Below are 22968 nucleotides of genomic sequence, written 5' to 3'. Positions count from 1 at the left end.
GCCACTCCTTACCTCAAGTGCCAGGCCCTGCCTCTGAAGCCCGGGTTCTCCTGCCCGCCCTGTACTGAACTCCTCCGCGCACGCTCCGCCCCCGACCTCCGGCTCCTCCTCCTCGGTCGGCTCCGCCCCAGTCTCCTAAATCCTCCTCCCGCCCCGCCCCTGGCTCTTTAGCTCTTCCTCCTGTCCCCGCCCCTTGCTTCTTTTGCCCCGCCCCTTGCTCCTTTTCTCCCTCCCCTGGCTCCGTTTCTCCCGCCGTCTCTGGCCCGCGCTCTGCTGGTGAGTCCGCGGCAGCCCGCGATCGTTCAAGCGTCTTGGCAGGTCCGCGCCGTAACCTCGCCCAGCTCGCTTCTTAGCGTCCCCGCGCCATCGGGTCCCTCTTCAGAGTAAGTGCCTCCCGGGCGCGCCGGTCCCGCAGACACCCTCACAGGATTCCCTGGCCACTGGGCTGCGGGGTGCTCCTGCGGGCACGCTTTCAGCTCACAGAGAGTTTCTGAAGTAAATGTGAGTGGGTGTGAGTGCGTGCGTCTGAGCTTGTGTGTGTGTGTGTGTGTGCAGGCGCGCACAGCTCCGGAAACTCCCCGGAGTTTTTACCCAGTTCCTGTGTCGCCGAGATAATCTGAGACCTCGGCTGGGAGCCCTTACCGACTCGAGCTGATGACCCCTTAACTTCCACCCTTCTGCCCTGAGCCGCTTACTGTTCCTTCTGCAGATGGGGGCCCCGCTACGTGTCACGCCCTCCTGGTCACAGCTCCTGCTGTCGAAAGGACCGCCCCGGTTATCAGAATGTCCCAGATTGCAGACCGAGATGCTGGCCTGAGATTGTAATCCAACCCTGCATTGTAAAATGGGCAGGGACTAGAGTTTTGCCTTGAGACCGTTCGGTGGAGACTTGCTTTGAGGAAGAAAATGTGTGTGTGTGTGTGCGCGCGCGAGCTTGTGTCTTTGCGCGCTCAGCACCTGATGCAAGAACACTTGGGCGCCTTCAGAATCTGGGCGGCTGGTAGGCAAGTTCAAGACCAAGTTGACCAACAGGATTTAGGGGCCAAAAATCTTCATTGATTCAGTAACACGGCATTGCTAAAGCCAACTGACTTCCTAAAACAGCACTGGGTAGGAGGAGCAGTACCCTGAGAGAAGCAAGGGAGGAAGAAGATAGTTGGGTGCTCAATGTTGAAACAACGGAAATCCTTGAGCTACTTAAGACTGATAATTCGACCCTTCTATACATATAATTGGAGAAGGAAATGGCAACCCACTCCAGTGTTCTTGCCTGGAGAATCCCAGGGACAGCGGAGCCTGGTGGGCTGCCGTCTGTGGGGTCGCACAGAGTCGGACACGACTGAAGCGACTTAGAAGTATACATATAATTACATATATAATTTTTATGGGGGAGGTCAATACTATTTCAATATAGGGCGTATTTCTGCCCTAAAAAACATTTAATTGATAGCAGGACAGTACTCTAATCCACCTGTAAAATGATTCCCTGGTTGCTGAGGTCCCATCCAATTATAACTGTCTCTGAATTCCTCTCTATCTCGGTTTATTCTTGCCATGTTCTTGCTGTGAAAGTAGAGATGCCTATAATGTTTTCCCGCTTTCTTGATAAGACTTCATTTACGAGATGCTGGCAGGAAAATGGCATATAGAGTAGAAAGTATTCATTGAGGCGTAAGGAAAACAAAACTATATAGCTAAAGGAAATAACCAGAACAGAGCAGACTTGAAGTTGCCATTGTGCCCTTGCAAATGAAACTTAGAGCTGATAAATCACTTTAAGTGCTGCTTATCACAGCAGATATTTTTATCCTGGTTTGAATCCTGTGTTTCACAAAAGTATTTCCACAGTATTTTAACTAAGGAAACATTATGCTTTGAAATGTAAACATATGATTCCATCTGTCTTTAAGGAAAGAAATAATTATCACACTTAATTAAACACCTGGAAAGATTTACTGCCACCTTCTAATTAGATCTGTCGTGGGGAGTTAAGTCAGCAAGTTATGGTGACACAACTGGCTTTTTTGTAGATTTTTTTTGCGAGTACCAGTTCGCCCCATATGTACTACTTGGCTCTGCCACTTCTTGGCTCGGCTTTTGAGTTTATACCTGTAATTTGAATAAATAAAGTTTAGGAAAATGGAGTACCATCTACCTCCCTGTAAAGTATGGATACCTTAGACATTGAATGTTTGGTATTAAGGTCTTTGCATTAACAGAAATAAGCCTTCTATGCCATTATATCTATCTGGATTAGCTGCTAATTTAAGAATGATCAATAAAATATTGAATATAAGAAGGTTCCCCCCCAAATGTAGTAATTCTACATAGATGATCCCTTACATTTTTTTCTTTAAGGGAGACTTTAACCTTAGTGCCTTTTGTTCTGTTTAAATCTAGTGAGAAAAGGGGTGGCGTGAGCTAGAAAATATACGTATCTTTGTTGTCTCTCAGTTTTCTGTTTCTACTGTGTTACTGGATATCGTCTTCCTCTGTGTAGTGAGTGTTGTGGACAGGCTATTCTGGGAGCCCTACGGAATGGCAGAAACTGAGGATGTGCACTCACACTGCAGGGCCAGGAAAGGAGCATTTTATGAGACCTGTTCTCTGCAGTTCTTTATTCTGTTGAAATTGGAGGAAAGGGTGTGTGGAGAGAAATGATTGCATCTAAACAGTACCCATTAGGAAATGCTGTGTGGGGGGAGGAGCAGTTTCTGGGTGGTTTATGACTTAGGGAACTCCGAATAGCAAATCCTTGAAGCTGAGACTGCCTTAGTGCCAGGCACTCGAGAGACCTCGTAGTTGGTTAATTAAATTAATCCTTGTCTGCTTGGATCATCCCCTTGGAATGAACACATTTCCTTCTCGGAGATTTCGTTTGTCCTCAATCAGAATTTAGCTTTGCTTCCACATCTTGCAGAAGAGTCCATTCTCCACTCCCTCTATTTTTGCATGGTACAAATTGAGGGGGTTGAGCATGGGGTGACCTCTTGGAGGCAGAGGAAGGTGGGTGATAACAGATAAAGGCCACCTGTTTTCTCATGGAGGTGGAAGGAGTATTAGCGCAGCCCCAGTACCATGGACACTGACACAGGGGCCAACCTGGATAAATAGGGAAAGCTTCCCTCAGTCTGGCATTCACAGAATCGGCTCCACTGCAGAGTGTAAGAGAAGGCACTGTGTGGTGCCAGATAAACTTCTATCACCTCAACTTGCCTCATGCTGCCCACATCCTGCCTTTAATACCAAATGCACACAGTAAGAACTCAGCAAACACCAAAAAGGAGCTTTTAACACCTCAACCTTCATGTCTCCCTGTGAGAAACAGTTTACTTCCTGCTCCCCGCCCCCTCTAGTTTTGGTAACTTTGGCCTAGGGGTCTGAGCCAATTGCAGTTTCTAGACTTCTGTCCATCAGTGGGTCTTCCCAATAGCTGAAAATGGATGAGTAATTAAGGGTAAAAAGAAGAAGAATCAGTGAACCTTGCTGCCAAATGTAAATGAGGTTAAGTAGTACTAGTGAATGTCAATTTGAATTCTGCATTTTGGCCTAACGAGGAGGAAATGAGCTGCCAGTAGTGGGTAGATGATTCTAGAATGAGAGGCGAGAGGTACCTTAGGGACCATCTGGCCCATGAGTCTTAGATTGCCACGTTGGCCCTTATACAAGTTGAGAGGTACATCCCCTCCATCCAGCTTGCCAGGGCTCCATTCATTCAGGCAGCAGGTATTATTGAGCTCCTACTGTGTGAATGGCACTGTGCAACCCTCTCATGTTCCCACCAGGGCCTGGAATCCAAGATGACTGGTGACATGCACAAAAATATTTGAACAGGTCCCTGAAGGGAAATTGATAGTGCAAAGATGGGTTCACAATTCTTCTGAGTTTCACAAAGGAAAGTAAAGGCACTTCCTTAGCACAGTAGAGGAACCATTTTCAAAATATTTTTTATTTCTCAATAAGAAGAAGCTGAAATAAACATCTTTCTTCTGATGTTTGTTTCAAATGACCAGAGGCATAATTGCAGTAAACCTGAGTCCATAGGTTTTGTTTTCTTGGTCTTGCATGTGAAGCATGGAAATTACCTGAGAAACTTGTTTTAAAGTGTCACATGCTCCACAATGATCAAACAACATCCACTCATCCTTTTAGAGAGCAGTTGCTTTTTCTCTGGAAACAAGTGTTTATGGTTCAGAACCAAGGTAGCAAAGATTCAGTGTGTGTGTGTGTGTGTGTGTGTGTGTGTGTGTGTGTGTGTACTCAGTCATGTCCAACTCTTTGCAATCCAGTGGACTGTAGCACTCCAAGCTCCTCTGTCCATGGGATTTCCCAGGCAAGGATACTGGAGTGGGTTGCTATTTCCTTCTCCAGGGATTGACTCAGGGATCGAACCCTTGTCTACCTGCATCTCCTGCATTGCAGATGGATTCTTTACTTCTGAGAAACCAGAGCTAGCTGCAAAGCTGGATGGACATCACTAAGTTTGTTTTCCCAGGATTGTATTTTTTTTTTTTTTTTTGGCTGCCCGCAAGTCTTGTGGGTTCTTAGTTCCCTGATCAGGGATCAAACCCGAGCCCTCAGCAGTCAAAGTGCAGAGTCCTAACCACTGCACCACAAGGGAATTTCCTTATTGTGCTTTTTTACATAGAACAAAATGGGTGATTGATCTCTTGCTGGTCAAACATGAAGATATTTCACTCAAGGTGACTGAGGGGTAGGCATGCAGCCATCTTCCTCACCAAAAAGAAATTAAAAAATGAGTGAGAGATCACTGGAATGGGCCTTCCGTGGAGCAACCCAAGCTAACTTATAAACACACTGGGGTTTGTTTCTTTAATAACAGAGAATGGAATTAAATCCAAATTTCCACTTGTTATCATTTCCTTAAACGTTGGGAATTAAGATGACTTCTAGTTTAGTCAAAAAGTGGTTGGTTCACAGGACACTGATGGAATCAGCTATTCATATCTCAGCTACTACTGGCTGTGTAACTTGGGATAAGCTACTTAAGCTTTGAGCCCATTGCTTTATCTAAAAAGTGGGGATATATATTTCAATTACAGAATTGTGTCACTTAAGCAGGATATTCCTCTCTTTATAGCCAGTGTGCCAAAGCAAGTGGTCAACTTTGTTGGACTGGCCAAATTACTCTCATTTCAAGATGATGGTGTTTGTACATAGTGGAGCAGAGAGGAAGAGTGGGGACTTGTACCACATGTGCTTTTAACGTGAACTTTCCTTTTTTGCCTCTGATGATGCCAGAGAAGCCCAGAGAAGAACAGACATGAAGCACAGCTTCACTGATTCTTGGGCTTTCCAGGTGGCACAGTGGTAAATAATCCACCTGCTAATGCAGGAGATATAAGAGACTTAGGTTTGATCCCTGAGTGGGGAAGATCCTCTGGAGTAGGAAATGGCAACCCACCCCAGTATTCTTACCTGGAAAATCCCATGGACTAAGGAGCCTGGCAGGCTACAGTCCATAGAGTCACAAAGAGTCAGACACAACTGAGCATGCGCGCATACACGCAGTGATTCCCAGCTGCAGGACCATGTGATTATATAGGCAAATCTTGCTGCTGCTGCTGCTGAAGAGAAATGAACCAAAGCAGGGCACCTGGGTTTTATGTGTCTGGGCAGAAGAAGAGCCATGGTATCCAGTAACCCTTCCTGTACATGAGGGGCATTTTTAAAAGATTTGTTACCATTCATTTGTGAGCAATGGGTTGCCCTTTCACCTGTGGGGGCTCTTATTTGAAACAGGTAATGGATGAAACCAGATTTTCCAAGCCAGACAGGAAGTGATGTCTCTGCTGCCCTTGGTGTCTCAAAGTTGCTTCGGCTGTCCTCAGGGAAAGTTGTGAGAGTGCTCAGCTGTAGAAGGCAGGGACGCTACCTCCAGGCCTGTCCCCTGGAGCTAACTCTTCCGGGAACACAGCGCTCTGCAGGGCACACAGGACACTGTGAATATTTGAAAGGAGCCACCTGGCCAATACTCTGGTTAAGCCTGATTCTTACTCCTTCAAGCCAAATTCACCTAGTTCAAACCTTCTCCACTCCTGACTATTATTTTATTTCAGTAAATGAGTTCCCTGGGACTTCCCTGGGGTTTAGTGGTTAAGACTCTGTGCTTCCAATGAAGGGGGCACAGGTTTCATCCCTAGTCAGGGAACTGGATCCCATGTGTTATGTGATACAACCAAAAAAAAAAAAAAAAAGTGTTCCTTAAAACATGACTTATAAATGGCATCATCAACTCAATGGACATGAGTCTGAACAAACCGTGGGAAACAGGGAAGGACAGGGAAGCCTGGCGTGCTGCAGTCCATGGGGTCGCAAAGAGCTAGACACGTCCGAGTGGCTGAACAACAGCAAATAACGTGACTGTCAACCAAAGTGAAAGAGACAGAGGTTGTGTGTTTGCTTGTGGAGCCCTCACTGTCCTCATCTTTTCCCATCTCTGGCTTCCTGAGTTGTATGTAGGCTCTCTCACACACACACAGATGGGAACAAGGGAATTTTATAGAAATGCAACAAGGGAATTCTATAGAAATGCTACCGTCCTCTGAGAAAAGGTGGCGGTACAGTGTTGGCCAGAGGTTGCAAAGTTCAGAGCAAGCTTTGATAACTCAGAGCTTTAAGAAATAAATCTAATACCTGATTCCATCCCTCTGTGATCAGGAAAGAACTCCATTTCCCCTCCCCCTTCTCCTGTCTTTAAAAAGATGAAGTAGTTTTCTGGGAAATGGCTGGTGTTTGATTCAATACTATCCCCGCCCTGGAAGGGTAGAGCAGTCTAGACTCAGTGATGGAATTCTGTCTGCCTTAGTGCAGAGATAGGCCCCGGGTGACTCACCGAATATTCCTGGGACAGGTGGTGAACTCAGACCTCTCCTGGCATTCAGCAATGGCCTCTGTGTAGCTGTTTTGCTCCTTTGCTTTTTATGGCTTGGAACACATGAAGGTTCTTGAAAAAGCAGCTGCTCTTCTTGTTAAGGTGAGAGACTCTGTGTTGATAAGGAACTTCCTGGGTCCCTGCCTGTGTGCCCTGAGTGGACTGATCTGAGGATGCGACTATCTAAGCAGCCACAGAGGTGATCTCTCAAATGAAACTTTGAATTTGTCCAACATGTTGCTCTATTTTAGGGCTCATCTGGGGCCATAGCTCCCAACATGACTGCAAATTAGAATCATCTGGGAAGCCTGATCCAAAAGGTGCAGATTCCTGGGCCCTACCTACTGTGTTATCACAAAATGGGGCCTGGGAATATGCATTCCTAACAAACCTCACAGCCCTCCCACCCCATCCCCAGGGACTGATGCCCAGCCAGTTGAAAACCCCTAGCCTGGGAGAACAGTTTTAATGTCTTGGTCTCTAAAGATAATTCATTCAGCAAGTATCTGTAGGTGTTCTGTGTTTTCTGGCAGTGGAAAGTGCTAATCACTTGAAAGTAATAGAGTAGCTTTAAAGTTTAAAGATGATTGACAGGAACATGCCCCAAATGAACACCCATGTACCCATCCTAAGAAATAATGAAGTTTATACAAGTAGATCCTCATTGGGTTGAAAAATGTTGACCAACAGTCGGGTCAGGAACAAAAAATAACAACCAAAACCACTTGTGGTGTCCCGAAGATAGATTCAGGAATTGAAAGCCATTAAGCAGGGACACCAGGGAGTCTGCTCAGTGTGCATTTGTTCACAGTCTCGATTTCGAATCACTGGCAGTGCTGACCTCATCCTTTAGTGTGCCGCTGACTTGATAGCTTGTGTCTCTGATCACTGACGTGGGTGAGTGGTACCTGTTGGGAGGAGCCCCAGCCTCAAGACTCTTGAGTTGACAAGTGGCCTGTTTTCTCTTCCCTGAGTCTACTCCTCTGTCCAGAGGTCCTGGCACCTCCAGGAATCTATCCTGTTCTGAAGGGGTGCCCTTCTTATGTTGTAATTGGTGAGCAGTAGAAAATGGAGAACAATTTTCTTTGTAATGGTCTTGCTTGCTCTGACTTCCTCCTCCCTCTCCCCTCCTCCACTTCCTCTTCCTTTTCTTCTTCCTCCTCCTCCTTTTGCTTTATTTTGCATTTTGAGTTGTGTCAGTACTTGAGACTTTCTTCCCTATTTCTAAATTCTGGTCAGTTTTTAATTTATCATTCTAACAGCGGCCTTGAAAACTGAATACTAATGGTCTGCTACTGATGATTGTTATTCAATTGCTCAGTTGTGACCTCTGTGGACTGTAGCCAGCCAGGCTTCTCTGCCCGTGGGCTTTTCCAGGCAAGAACACTGGAGTGGCTTACCATTTCCTTCTCCAGGGGATCTTCCCAACCTAGGGATTGAACCCACATCTCCTGCACTGGTAGGCAGATTCGTTACCACTGAGCCACCAGGGAAGCCCACTACTAATGATACGTAATACAAATTTTCATAGAACCACAATTATTTCCTCTAGGTTTAAATATCTGACTAGGGACCCACAAGTATGGATAATTTGAGTCTTGCCTGAGGCTTCCTCTGTAGCCAGCCATCTTCTGGGTTTGCTGGCCCCAAGTCTAGCACACCAGGGGCTTTCCCGCCTCACAATTTGGAAAAAGGGGCAGATGGAGGAGGTTGGGCAGTGACTTGCAGAGACAGACCACAGGGCAGAGAGTGAATCACCACGGTCTTCCTGGTGCATACCTGGGCTCTGAGTTCCTTATAAAACGTCCACCTGAAAGTTTACCCTTCGATCAGTCTTTCGTAAGTTCTGTTCCCTCTTGTGGTTGCCCTAGTGTTTGTATATTCATGATAGTAAATAGTACACCAGATCCCTGTAACAGTTTGCTGGGGCTATCATAATAATATACTGCAGACTGGGTGGCTTAATAGGAATTTATTCCTCACAGTTCTAGAGGCTGGAAAACCAAGATCAAGCTGTTGACAGGTATGGTTTCCCCTGAGGCTTCTCTCCTGGGTTTGAAGGTGATCACCTTCTTGTTTCTTTACATGGTCTTTCCTCAGTCTGCATGCGTCTGTGGTCTCTTTCTCTTTATAAGAACAGCATTCATATTGGATTAGAGTCCTACCCTTTTGACCTCATTTAACCTTTATTACTTTTTAAAAGGCCCTCTCTCACCCTGGGGTTAGGGCTTCACCATATGAATTTGGGGGGGAGGGGGCAGAAGTCTCATCTATAACAATCTCTTTTGTAAAGGTGATTACAGAGAGTTCCCTGGCAGTCTAGTGATTAGGGCAGGGCACTTTCACAGCAGTAGCCTGGGTTCAACCCTTGACTGAGGAACTAAAGTCCTGAAAATTGTACAGAATGGCCCCCCAAAAAGGGAGGGGGTATTACAAATAATATCCTTTGTATTATTATCTGGTTTATGTCTACATGTAAGTCAAACAGCATGGTAAAAAAAAAGGGGGGGAGGGAGGTATTCCAAATACTAGCCTTTTTGTTATTATCACATGATTTATGTCTACAGATATAATCCTCAGAAATCATGGTTATTAGTTTTCACTTTGAACAATGATCTTTTGAAGAAATTAAAACATGGAGAAAAGGTTTTTATGTATATCTACTAATTTGAGGCTCTTCATTCTTTAGTGTAGATCCATTTTCTTCACGTATTTTTCAATCCTTCAGCCTTGAGGAACTTCCTTTAATATTACTGCAGTCCAGAGCTGCTGGCAACCAGTTCTCTCAGGCGTCTTTGTAAACGTGCCCCTTGTGTCTGTGTGTCCAAATCTCTTCTTCTTATAAGTACAGCAGTCAGATTGCATTAGGGCCACCCGACAAGCCTCAGTGCACTTGGGTTAAACTTTTTAAAGACCGTATCTCCAAATATAGACCCATTTTGAGGTAGTGGGGGTGAGAAATTCAATATATGAAAGTGCAAATCTCTCTAGTTTTAGTGGAACCATGATTTTTTTCCTCTGACCAGGGACCCACAAGTATGAATGGTTTGAGTCTTGCTTCAGCCTTCCTCTCTAGCCAGCCATCCCCCAGGTTTGCTGCCCTTGAGTCCAGCACATCGGGGGTTTTCCAGCCTCACAATTTGGGAAAGGGTGCAGATGGAGGAGGTTGAGACAGAGACAGACCACAGGGGGCATAATTTATCCCATACCAGTTAGGATGGGCTGGGGGTGGGCGCACGATTCAGCCCATGATTAGAATGCTTTAGGCTGCAGGTAAGTGAGTGCCTAGCTAACAGTGGTTTGAGCAGTAAAGACATTCAATTATCTTATGTGACAGGTACCAACCCAGAGTTGACTCAGTGCCTCAAGCAGTATCATCAGGAACCAGGTTCCATCCATCCTTCTCTTCTCCCATTCTTAGTATGCTATGTTTTTTTAAATTGCAGACCTGTGACCTCCTAGACAGAAAATAGCTTCTTCTGTGATGGGTATCACAAGTGTCTCCAAACTCATTCAAAGGCAGGAGGAGCTGGTGGATATGGGGGGAGGGATGGGCACAGAGAGGGCAGCGATAAATCTGTTCTCCTGTAGTGTCTGTCTTTTTTCTTTTTACTTAGTCATTTCTTTTTATTTGGGGGCCAGGCTGGGCCATGCTGCATAGCATGTGGGATCTTCCCTATGTGTGTGGTTTTTTTGCGTGTGTGTGCTCAACTGTGTCCAACTCTTTGCAGCCCTATGGACTGTAGCCTTCCAGGCTCATCCGTCTATGGGATTTTTCAGGCAAGAATACTGGAGTGGGTTGTCATGTCTTCCTCCAGGGGATCTTCCTGACCTGGGGATCAAACCCATGTCTTCTGTGTCTCCTGCATTGCAGGTGGATTCTTTACCACTTATGCCATCCTGACCAGGGATCAAACCCAAAGTTCCTGCATTGAAAGTGTGGAGTCTTAACCACTGGACCACCAGGGAAGTCCCCATCTCTTTTCATCAGAGGATAAATCTTTCCTGAAGACTCCTCAGGCCTCGCTGGCCAGAACTGAGTCACAGCTGCCAGAGAAACTGAAAGTAAGTAGTGGATAGTAAGGGGAAAATTTCTACTGTGGGAGGTTGGCAGTACTAATGGGAACAAGGGAGAGAGGCATGATTATTGGGCAGACAGATAATATCTGCACCAGCCCTAGGCTCCCAAGCTCTAGAAGCTCTCTAGCTAAGCCATCACTATTACTGATAATAATAATCCACGGTTTTATTAGAATTAAAATTATCCACCCAGGATGAGTAGTTGGGGGAAAAAAACAAAAAACAAAGCAGAGATGTGGAAGGTATTAATCACACATATATACTTAGGCACTGCTAGTAATGACTTTTTAATGTTGTGAGTTTATAAAAATAGCACTACTTACTTTGGAGAGAGTAGGCTGCATTGAAACCCAGCAGATGTTCATCAAATAGAGAGTTCTGTATGTTTATAGAAGTGTTTACAACCCCAATCCAACAATGGTACTTTTTGAGTACTTACAATGGGGTGGGCACTGTGCTAAATGCTTTATACACATTGTTACATTCATCTTCCTAACAGATCTATGAGAAAGGTATTGTTGTTAATCTGCGCTGAGGCTCTGGGAGGTTAAATGACCTGCCACAGATGCGTGGCTGAGCAGGGAGTCACACCCTCAGCTTCATCCCATCCTTATGTTCTGAACGGCTGCAGGATATTACCCCTCAATAAAACTGCTCCAGGCTCCTCCAGCCAGAGTCTGCGTCAGAGTTTATGTCCCATTTTATTCTTCACATTTTAAGATTGAGATAGAATCGACATTGTGGTGTTTTCAGTAGTAGAAAGATGAGCCTTGGGAGTGTGCTCGACTGATACTGACTCACCTAGTGACCTTCAACAAGCCACCTCAGTCTCCTCAGCGAGGTGCAGGTGAAGACCGAGTCTGTGGGGCCGTGTCCAGGCATTTAGGGTCTGTCATTCACAGACCCTTGCCATTGCAGATGATACTAAAGTCCTATGTTTATTTCAGATATAATTCACCAATGTATATCAGAGTAAGGATGTGGAAGTTCAAGATCAATGGTGCTGCACTTCCCAAGTAGAAAATAACATTTATCTCCATTTTTGTATTGGGAAGAAGTTGGACAATTTTCATAACCCAGAGGAATGTGTGTTTCATTATTGGCTTGTACAGAAGAGTGCCAGTCTGAAATGGGAAATTTGTGCTTAGGTTATAGAATCATAGTGTGAGGCAAATTCAGTAAAAGCTGGGAAAACTTTTTAAATTAATTTTTTTGTTAATTTTTGGCTGTGCTGAATCTTTTGTTGCTTTCAAAGGCTTTCTCTAGTTGCAGCGCCTGTAGGCTACTCTTTGTTGCTGTACACAGGCTTCTCACTGCCATGACTTCTCTTGTTGAGGAGCCCGGGCTCCGAGGCATGCAGAATCTTCCCAGGCTAGAGATTGAACTTGTGTCCCCTGCATTGGCAGGTGGATTCTTATCCACTGTCCTAGGAAAACTTCTTGATGGTCATTTTCTGCACCTTGCAGAGCACTTGACAACTGGGAGTTGGTCTTAGCAGATGCAGGGCTAAGTATGCTTCTTGTTTGGTGACTCTGATCCAGGGATGCAATGCAACTGCTGCTCCAGGTCCTGTCTGCAGAGTTCAGTCAGACCTGGGGAGCCTGTGTCTTTTCTCTTAGTCCTGAACTCACTTGCCAAAGCTGTAATAATATCTTGTGTGTGGCAGTTCACTCAAACTTCAGGATGTTTATTGTTTGGGGAAATTTTTTTTCTCATTTTTTTTAATAGACTATTGCTAATAATATGCATATAGAGCTGAGTAGGGGAGTAAGGGCTGTAAGGTTCTTGTCTAATTCTGGGAACTCAAAGCTGCCCTATGTTGGTATGCTGAATGCTACAAGTTTGAGTCAAGTGATTAATCTTATTTCTGTGAGAAATCAACACCCAACAGTTATTTGCAATTCCAGTTAGGCATCCAAGAGGTCGTTTTGAATTGAGAGCACCTTTGAGATATTTTGGAGTACACTGTTTGCCATACGCTTTAAAACATGATTTGAAGTGTTACAAGGCAAATTTTCATTTAACAGTATAGATGAAATCAGGGACTTCCCTGGTGGCCCAGTGGTTAAGACTGTGAGCTTCCACTACAGGGGCCACAGGTTGGATCCCTTATCTGAGAATTAAACCTCCCACATGCTATGTGGCAGGACTTAAAAAAAAAAAAAAAGAAATCATTTAATGTCACCATGAGCAATTCATTGAGACAGAAGGCCTTCATAAGACACTGGCTCCAAGCTGATTGGCTGCTTCTCTGTTACCTTGCTCAGTTTTCTACCAGTTGGCTCTTACTGTGCTGACAAGTCTAGATTTTCTTTTTTTTTTAATTTAAAAAGAAAATGTTATTTTATTGCTTTTTCTTTAAATGAAGTATAGTTGATTTATAATATTAATACAACATCAGATCAGATCAGTCGCTCAGTCGTGTCTGATTCTTTGCGACTCCATGAATCGCAGCACGCCAGGCCTCCCTGTCCATCACCAACTCCCGGAGTTCACTCAGACTCACGTCCATCGAGTCAGTGATGCCATCCAGCCATAGTGATCCAATATTTTTGTAGATTATATTTCATTTAAAGTTATTATAAAATAGTAGTTATATTCCCTGTGCTATATTTATTTTGTATATAGTAATTTTTACTTCTTAATACCCTTCCCTTCATCTTTCCCTCTTCCCTCTCCTCAGTGGTAACTGCAGTTGCTAATTTGTTCTATGTATCTGTGAGTTTGTTTCTGCTTTGTTATACTCATTCATTTGTGTTATTAGATTCCACGTATAAGCAATAAATGCAATATTTATTTTTCTTTGTCTGACTTGTCTTACTAAGAATAATACTCAGTTCCTTCCATGTTGTTAGAATGGTAAAAAAAAATTTTTTATGACTGAATAATATTCTGTGTGTATATAAATGCACACCAGTTCTTCATCCACTGGTCTGTCAGTGAGCACTGAGGTTGCTTCCATGTCCATGGGATTCTCCAGGCAAGAATACTGGAATGGGCTGCCATTTCCTCCTCCAGGGGATCTTTCTGCTCCAGGGATCGAACCCATGTCTCTTAGGTCTACTGTGCTGGCAGACCATTGTTTATCACTGGTTCCACCTGGGAAGCCCTGCATCACATGGTAGTTCCATTTTTAGTTTTTTGAGGAATCCCCATACTGTTTTCCATAGTGGCTGCAGCAACTGGCATTCCCATAACAGGGCGTAAGGCTTTCCTTTTCTTCCACATTCTTGCCAGGATTTAGTATTTGTGGTCTCTTTGGTGATGACCATTCTGACAGGCGTGAGGCGATAGCTCATTGTGGTTTTGATTTGTATTTCTCTGATGAGTAGCGACATGGAGCATCTTTTCATGTGCCTGTGGGCCATCTGTATGTCTTCTCTGGACAAATGCCTATTCAGATCGTCTGCCCATTTTTTGATTGGGTTTTTGTTTTTTTGATATTGAGTTATATGAGCAGTTTGCATATTTTGGATATTAACCTGTTATATAGGTCACATCATTTGCAAATATTTTCTCTCATTCAGCAGGCTGTCTTTTAGTTTTGAGGATGGTTTCTAGACCCCACTTGTTTATTAGTTTAATTAGACCCCATTTGTTTATTTTTTTGATTTTGTTTCCTTTGCCTTAGGAAATAGATCCAAAAAAATATTGCTACAATTTATGTCAAAGACTACTTATGTTTCTTTCTAGGAGTTTTATGGTTTCCACTCTTAGGTTTATATCTTTAATCCATTTTGAGTTTTTTTTAATATGATATGGAGGAAATGTTAGATTTTCTTAATACTTTTAAAACTTTTTTATTGTAAAATAAAGCACAAATAACAAAAAAAAGAAAACTCATGTAACAAATTAACACCTTAGTGAATTATTATAAGATACTCATACAACTGTCACTCAGATCAAGAAATAGAACTTTGCCAACTTCCCCAAAAGTGCCTTTAAATACCCTCCCTAATCACATTTGCCTTCATCCCTCCAAAAGTAAATGCTATCCTAACCTTTACAGTAATCACTTCCTTGCATCTCTTTATGGTTTTATCACCCAAGTGAGAAGCCTGATACACTGCAGTTTAGTCTTGCCTATTTTTTTAAAAATGTGTGTCTTTTAAGTCTCTTATATATTTTTGTTTGTGCTGGTCTTTTCTCTAGCTGCAGTGAGCAGGGGCTGCTCTCTAGTTGCGGTGCATGGGCTTCTCGTTGCTGTGGATTCTCTTGTTCCAGAGCACAGGTTCTAGGGTGGGTGGCCTTCAGGAGTTCCGGCTCTCAGGCTCTAGAGCACAAGCTCAGTAGTTGTGGAGCACGGGATTAGTTTCTCCAAGGCATGTGGGGTCTTCCTAGACCAGGGGTCAAACTTAAGTCCGCTGCATTGGCAGGCGGGCTCTTAACCACTGTACCACAGAGAAGTCTCTTTTAATCTATAGATTTCTTTAACATCCTCCCTCACTTAAAAGAATTTTTTTTGTTGTTGTTTAAGGATCTGGACTATTGGATGTGTAGAGATTTTTTGTTTTTGTTTAGCATTTATTTTTCTTTATTTGACTGCACCAGGTCTTAGTTTTGTGGCACATGGGATCTTCAATCTTTGTTGCGGCATGCAGGATCTTTAGTTGAGGCATATGAACTCTTAGCTGTGGCATGTGGGATCTACTTCCCTGACCAGGTATTGAGTCCAAGCCCCACCCCCTTCCCCCCACATTGGAAGTGTGGAGTCTTAGCCACTGGACCAAAAGGGATATCCTTCCCACAGTCTTATTAACAAGTGCCCTCCTGGCACACTTCAGGCTATGCCTTTGCCCTCTATTTCCTTTGTCTGGATCCAGAGGATTGATCAGACTCAGGTTTGATTCTCTTGCCCAGATTAGAGGTGCCGTTGGATTCTTTCACTGGAAGGCACACGACATCTGATTTTTCCACTCTTCTTTTGATCCTTAATGTCTTGACCTATTAATTCTCTGGAGATTGCAAAATAGTGATATTCTCATTCTACCATTTTGCTTTACTTTATTAGCTGGAATAATTTTATAAAGATTGATATCCCTTCAATCTGTTATTTGATTACACAGTGTGCAGCTTACATAGGGGAAAAAAACAGGATAAATGCTCAATTTTTTCCTTTGACTTATTCAGTTCCTGAGAATTAATTGGTTTCCTGTCATTCTCAGGAGGTGACCAATTAGGGTGTTTTTTAAAATTACCATGATCATGGGATTAAAAATACTTAATAAGGCTCAAATTGTCCCATCTTTGACTAGTGGGAACTTCTTCAACTTGGCTCCTGAGTCCTTCTGACATGATCTTCAGTTCAGTTTAGTTCAGTCGCTCAGTCGTGTCTGACTCTTTGCGACCCCATGGATTGCAGCACGCCAGGCCTTCCTGTCCATCACCAACGCCTGGAGTTCACTCAAACTCATGTCCATCGAGTCGGTGATGCCATCCAGCCATCTCATCCTCTGTCATCCCCTTTTTCTCCTGCCCCCAATCCCTCCCAGCATCAGAGTCTTTTCCAATGAGTCAACTCTTCACATGAGGTGACCAAAGTACTGGAGTTTCAGCTTTAGCATCATTCTTTCCAAAGAACACCCAGGGCTGATCTCCTTTAGAATGGACTGGTTGGATCTCCTTGCAGTCCAAGGGACTCTCAAGAGTCTTCTCCAACACCACAGTTCAAAAGCATCAATTCTTTGGCGCTCAGCCTTCTTCACAGTCCAACTCTCGCATCCATACATGACCACTGGAAAAAGCATAGCCTTGACTAGATGGACCTTTGTTGGCAAAGTAATGTCTCTGCTTTTCAATATGCTATCTAGTTTGCCTTCCATAATATCTAGTCTTAAGGTGATCCAGGATTGTCTTGTACATTTTTTGCCTAGACTTGGGTTCAACTGTTTCTTCAAGAGACTCTGGTTTCTTTTAATGAGAATGATATTTTAGAACCATAACCACTCACTGGAATGGTCATTGTTTGTAGGCTGTTTCATTGGTCAGAGCTGAGAAAATACATATGCATTTACATACAAACATATATACACATATAAAGATGAAATACTTTGTGAGTTCATATTGATATTTCCAGCTCAAAATCAAGACTGTGGGGTTTTGTTTAATCTTTTCTATGTTGCAGTTGTATTTGCTTTCTTTCATACTTACAGTCTTTGCTTTTTAGTCCCAAGGGAGATAGAATATCTTTTAATTACCCATTTATTATCCTATATTACATATACATCAGTCTCCAAATAATCAGCTGTGATTAATGAAAACAGTAAAAGTAATATATTTGGCATGTCCCTACTCATTCTTCCCCAATTTTGTAAATGGTTGTTCTATGTCTACACTGTCAGATAATATAGCCATTATATACTAAAATAGAGCCCTTTCAGTGCTCATTCAGTCATATCTCTACAGGTAACTATATATGTCATGCTTATCATCAATCCTCATATCACTATCTCTACAAATTTTGATTGAAGTGGTTTCTCTAGTGGATTCCTTAGGTAAGGCTCATGGGAATAGTATTCTGTAATTTCTTTTTTCCTCCTAATTTCTTGATAAAATCGTGACCTTTATATTAAAAGTCATTTTTGCTGGGTATAATCTACTTGGCTCACATTGTCTTTCCTTGAGAATCTTAAATATGTTACTCCACTGTCTTCGGACAAAGTATCATTGTCAAAAGTCTGATGATGATGATAATTTAATTTAAGTAGCCTCTATAGGTTGCTTTTGAGAGCATCTACTACACATCTTTCCCCTTTAATCTGCTATCTGTCTAGCCTTCCAGCACAGTGGTTAGTGAGCTAGTATGTTACCAAGTCCAAGTTTATGACTTGGAAAACCCTGGTGCCAAACAATCTCTCCCTCTCATTAACCTCAAATGATGAGCCACTTGCTCCCAGTAACTATGGCTTTTTATTTTTGTAACCTCAACTGTACCTTGTAATGGATAAAGAGCACTAAATATATCCTTTTTCAAGAAATAAATGAATTGGAAAGGTGTGTTTTTTCCCCTTTCCTTTAGCCTGTTCAGAACTGCCCTGCCCCTTGGGCTCTTTTCCTCCAATCAGGTGCACCCTTGCCTCAGACTCAGCCGTGCTCACCATGGAGGCCCTTCTCTGAGCAGGTCTGTGAGCGCTGCACCTGTGGGCGGGACCTTGTCCCTGACCTCCCTGCATCAAGTTGTTACACCATGTTCTCATGATACTGCTTTCTCAAGATGAGCACTAGGAACCCCTGGCTCACAGAGTGTTGGCTCCACACCGGACATCACCATGGTCCCCACGCCTGCGTACGTGCCCTCCCCACAGTCAGTACTTTGTTTCTCACTGTGAGTGTTATGGCCCGGGCCCCTGCATCTCTGAGGGTGCCTGACCTTTCCTTTCCTGGCTGGCCTTTTTCCTCTTCCCTTTTGGATCACCAGAACCAATGGCAGGACATTATAATGGGAGCCCTTGCCCAGACATGATCCCTGATTTTCTTATACACAAACACACTCTTTAGTTTTTGAAATGGAAATGCCAGTTGGTCAGCATTGATACCACCTTGGCCAAAGCCCCTGCTGCTTGCTTCTTTATTCCCTGGGTCAGCCACACATTCTGTTTATCAGTTGAGTTTATGGCCTTTGACCTCTGTTACCTCGTAATTCTCTGAGCACTGTCATATGGGTATGACCTTGCCCGATTTTAGACTTGACCTGTACTATGGTCCAGAGATGTCCCTGCCCTGGCTCTCCTTGTCAGGTTCTGGCCTGTGGTTGTGCTTTTTTTTTTTTTTCCTTTCTTTTTTCTGGAGAACCTCCAGTGTCTCCTGCACTGCAGGCAGATTCTTTACCAACTGAGCTATGAGAGAAGTCCTGGAGTATCTCAGATCCATGTAATTTTAAAAAAGAAAAAAAAAAAAAAAAGAGCATTGTGGTACATGGCTTTTAAAAACCTGCACCTGCATTTTTTTTTTTTTCTTGTGATGAGAGCTTTGAAGATTTATATGCTTGGCAACTTCCAAATATATACTACAATGTGCTCAATTGCTCAGTTGTGTCCAACTCTTTTCAACCCTTTGGACTATAGCCCACCAGGCTTCTCTGTCCATGGGATTCTTCAGGCAAGAATGCTAGAGTAGGTTGCCATTTCCTCCTCCAGGGCATCTTTCCAACCCAGGGATCAAAACTGAGTTTATTTACAGGGCAAAAATGGAGAAACAGACATAGAGAATAGATTTATGGACATGGGGAGATGGGAGGGGAGGGTGAGATATATGGAAAGAGCAACATGGAAACCTACATTACCATATGTAAAATAGCCAATGGGAATTTGCTATATGGCTCAGGAAACTCAAACAGGGGCACTGTATCAACCTAGAGGGATGGGAGGGGGAGGGAGTTGGGAGGGAGTTTCGAAAGGGAGGGGATATATGTATAGCTATGGCTGATCCATGTTGAGGTTTGACAGAAAACAGCAAAATTCTTTAAAATAATTATCCTTCAATAAAAAAATAATTAATTAAAAAAAATCAAGTCCTTCATTGTAGGCAGATTCTTTACTGCTGAGCCATTGAGGAAGACCACATACTACAATATTATTGACTATAGTCAGCATGTTGTACATTATATCCCCGTGACTTGTTTATTTTATAACTGGACATTTGTACCTCTTGACCCCCTACCCCCTTTATCCATTTTGTCCACCCCCCACAACCCTCCTCCCACCTGGCGACTCCATTCCATTTTCTATATCTGTGAGTTTAGTTTTATTCTGTTTGTTCATTTGTTTTGTTTCTTACATTCCACATATAAATGAAATCATATAGTATTTGTCTTTCTTTGACCTGTTTCACTGAGCATAATGCCCTCAGGATCCATCATGTTGTCACAAAGAGCAAGATTTCATTCTCTTATGACTGAGTAATATTCCATTATAAGGCTTCTCTGGTGGTTCAGTGGTCAAGAATCCACCTGCCAATGTAGGAGACACTGGTTTGATCCCTGAGTCAGGAAGATCCCCTGGAGAAGGAAATGGCAACCCACTCCAGTATTCTTGCCTGCGAAATCCCATGGACAGAGGAGCCTGGTGGGCTACAGTCCATGAGATCACAAAGGAGTAGGATACTACTTAGCAACTAAACAACAACAACTATTCCATTATATCTATATCTATATATATATATATATATATCTATATATATCTATATATATATATATCTTCTTTATCCATTTGCTGTCAGTGGATGTGGTTGTTTCCATATATTGGTTGTTGTAAATGATGTTGCAGTGAATACAGTGGTGCATATATCTTTCTGAATTAGTGTTTTCACTTTCTTCAAATAAATACCCAGAGAGGAATGGCTGGGTCATATGGTGGTTCTGTATTTATTTGAGGAACTGCCATGCCGTTTTCCACAGTGGCTGCACCAACCCAGATCTAGTGTTTCAAGTCTCAGTTGAGACAGACCTTGGAATGAGTCTATTGCTCCAAGGAATCTCCATAGGTAAATATGAACTTGTATAAAAACGTAGCTATTTTTTTTCCTCTTTTGTTAATTTAGCAGAAATCCTGCTGAAGGCTTTTTCTTCTTTTTCTATGCCCAGCTACGTGTGTTTTTGACTTTGGCCTCTGGTTGGCTCCTGGTAAACCAGCTCTGGTGGTAGACCCTCAGTATTCATCAAGCATTTACTATGTGCCAGGCATTGCACTAGGCTCAATAAATGTTGAGCCTCTACCAAATCCTCAGTTCTATTGTTATTTCCATCTTAAAGATGAGGAAACTGAGACCATGAGAGTTTAAATCCTTACCCAAGGCCAAAACCAAAGCTGATATTCACATCCTTTGGTTCTTAACCATATTGCTGTACTTCCTCATGAAGAAATATAGGCTCAGCAAGGACCTTCTATATAGCACAGGGAACTATATTCAAATATCTTATAATAGCATATAATGGAAAAGAATCTGAAAAAAGCATATATATACATGTATGCTGCTGCTGCTGCTAAGTCACTTCAGTCGTGTCTGACTCTGTGTGACCCCATAGATGGCAGCCCACCAGGCTCCCCGGCCCCTGGGATTCTCCAGGCAAGAACACTGGAGTGGGTTGCCATTTCCTTCTCCAATGCATGAAAGGGAAAAGTGAAAGTGAAGTCACGACTGAGTCAATTTGCTGTAACCTGAAACAGTGTTAATCGCCTATAGGTCAATTAAAAAAAAAAAAAATGAAAGAAACACAGGCTTTACCGAGGAAGCTTGTAGGTCTTGCCCAAGATCGGTAACCTTGCTGGGCTCCAGGGTTTGGAAGGTGGAGCTGATGGCTCTATGATGTTTAGTTCTTGAACAGACTTCTGTCAGAGCTATTCAACACCCTTGATTTAGGCTGTGCAGCATGAGTGGGAAGGGAGTGGGGAGTAACAGAAATATGGCTCCAGAGTCTCACAGCATGGGGTAGTCCCAGGTTTGAAAATCCATTATGAGACCTGCAGACAACCTGAGCACTGCTTGTCTTGCTGATAACAGGTCAGAGGTGTTAGCAGCACCTGCTTGTTAACACAAGGGGTTGGAGAAGGAAGGTGACACTTCAGTGTGTCAGTATTGACAGTTGGTAGACATTCTAGTAGTGAATTTGGTGGAGAAAGGGTTTTAAATTATCTAAAATAAGATTTGTCTGTGCTATCTCTACAGATATTCTCATTTTTTTTTTAAGCGTGATTGCGTCTGTCCAGGGAAATATTATAGACACATTTTGCTTATGTGATATTTTTGAAATGATTTAGCAGAGGATACAGATATTTTGGGGCTTCTCAGGTGGTGCTAGTGGTAAAGAACCTGCCTACCAGTGCAGGTAGATGTAAGAGACATGGGTTCGATCCCTGGGTTGGGAAGACTCCCCTGGAGGAAGGCACAGCAACTCACTCCAATGTTTTTGCCTGGAGAATCCCATGGACAGAGGAGCCTGACACGCTACTATAGGATCACAAAGAGTCAGACACGACTGAAGCAACTTAGCACACAAATGTTTTTTGGTACTGTATAATGGAGAAGGCTCTAGATAGGTGTGTGGAAGGTGGGCTGTGTGGTGACCTGCTAGGTGAATTTGCTGAGACAGTCGTCCCTCTGGGTCATAATCACCACATCTGAGAAATGTCAGGTATAGACTGGATAATCTCTAATCCCTTCAGCTCTGAAGTTCTGTGATTCTGATTGTTGATTGTTGTCATCTGAATTTTTCATTGCCATTTTAATCACGGAAACCAAGCCACTTGTAGAGCAGGAAGATAGAGCCCTGGATTTCTCCTGAAGGAATGCCACCCTGCCTCAACGTGGAATGAGAAATTCCATACCAGAGGCTCAGGGTGGAAAGCTAGAACTCTGGCCCTAAGTCTTTCCTGTAGGCTCCAGCACTAAAATGAGATATTCCTGTGGGTAAATTTATTTTTAGGTTATCTTTGTGTTCCCCTTCATTGCTAAGCTATGTGACTGCTAACTATATGAATATCTGAGGAAATTTGCTAAATTATGTCTTACACCAGAGAGCCCATCTGTGACTATCCAAGAAACTGATACAAGTGACCACAAGTGAATTTGGTTTGAGACTAAAAGAGTTTATTGCAGTGTTGTATTTAAGAATAAACAAAATGAAAACTTTAAACAACTTAAATATGCACAAACAGCTTATATACATTACAGTACTTCCATGACATGAAACATTATGCAACTTTAGAACAAGGTTGGTCTGTGTGTACTGATGTGGAAAGATCTCTAGGACAGATTAAATAGAAAGCAAAATAATGATCTCATTATGTTTTTAAAAAGGCATATTATGTGTTTAAGAGTGCATAAGCTTTTTCAAAGAATGAACAATACACTATTAATAGTGGAATTTGGATTTGAAGGAGAAAAAGGAGTTTAACTTCATTTTATACCTTCTATTGTTCTTAAATTTCATAATAAAAATACATTTGGTAAAGGAGAGAATTTAGGTTTCAGTTGAGTTTTTGAGGCAGTCTAATATT

General features: G+C 43.0%; 1 protein-coding gene across 3 annotated transcripts in view; it reads left to right on the top strand.

The window, feature by feature from the left end:
* The first annotated feature begins 210 nt into the window (after positions 1-210).
* TNFAIP8 (TNF alpha induced protein 8) overlaps positions 211-22968 on the top strand; it is a 144682-nt gene continuing 121924 nt past the window's right edge. The window contains exons 1-2 of one of the 3 annotated variants that reach the window (XM_061422998.1): positions 211-276; positions 10770-10960. Coding sequence is in view for 2 of the 3 variants with exons in the window: in XM_061422999.1 (XP_061278983.1) it covers position 10960 (1 nt within the window). In the remaining variant the exon portion in view is untranslated. Of the gene's footprint in view, positions 384-10769; positions 10961-22968 lie in introns of all 3 variants that reach the window. The other 2 variants (XM_061422999.1, XM_061423000.1) reach the window with 2 other exon arrangements.

The sequence above is a fragment of the Bos javanicus genome, chromosome 7 (assembly GCF_032452875.1).
Source record: "Bos javanicus breed banteng chromosome 7, ARS-OSU_banteng_1.0, whole genome shotgun sequence".
Taxonomy (NCBI): domain Eukaryota; kingdom Metazoa; phylum Chordata; class Mammalia; order Artiodactyla; family Bovidae; genus Bos; species Bos javanicus.
Note: the sequence above shows the minus strand (reverse complement) of the source record. Positions and strands in the feature narration are given on the sequence as shown.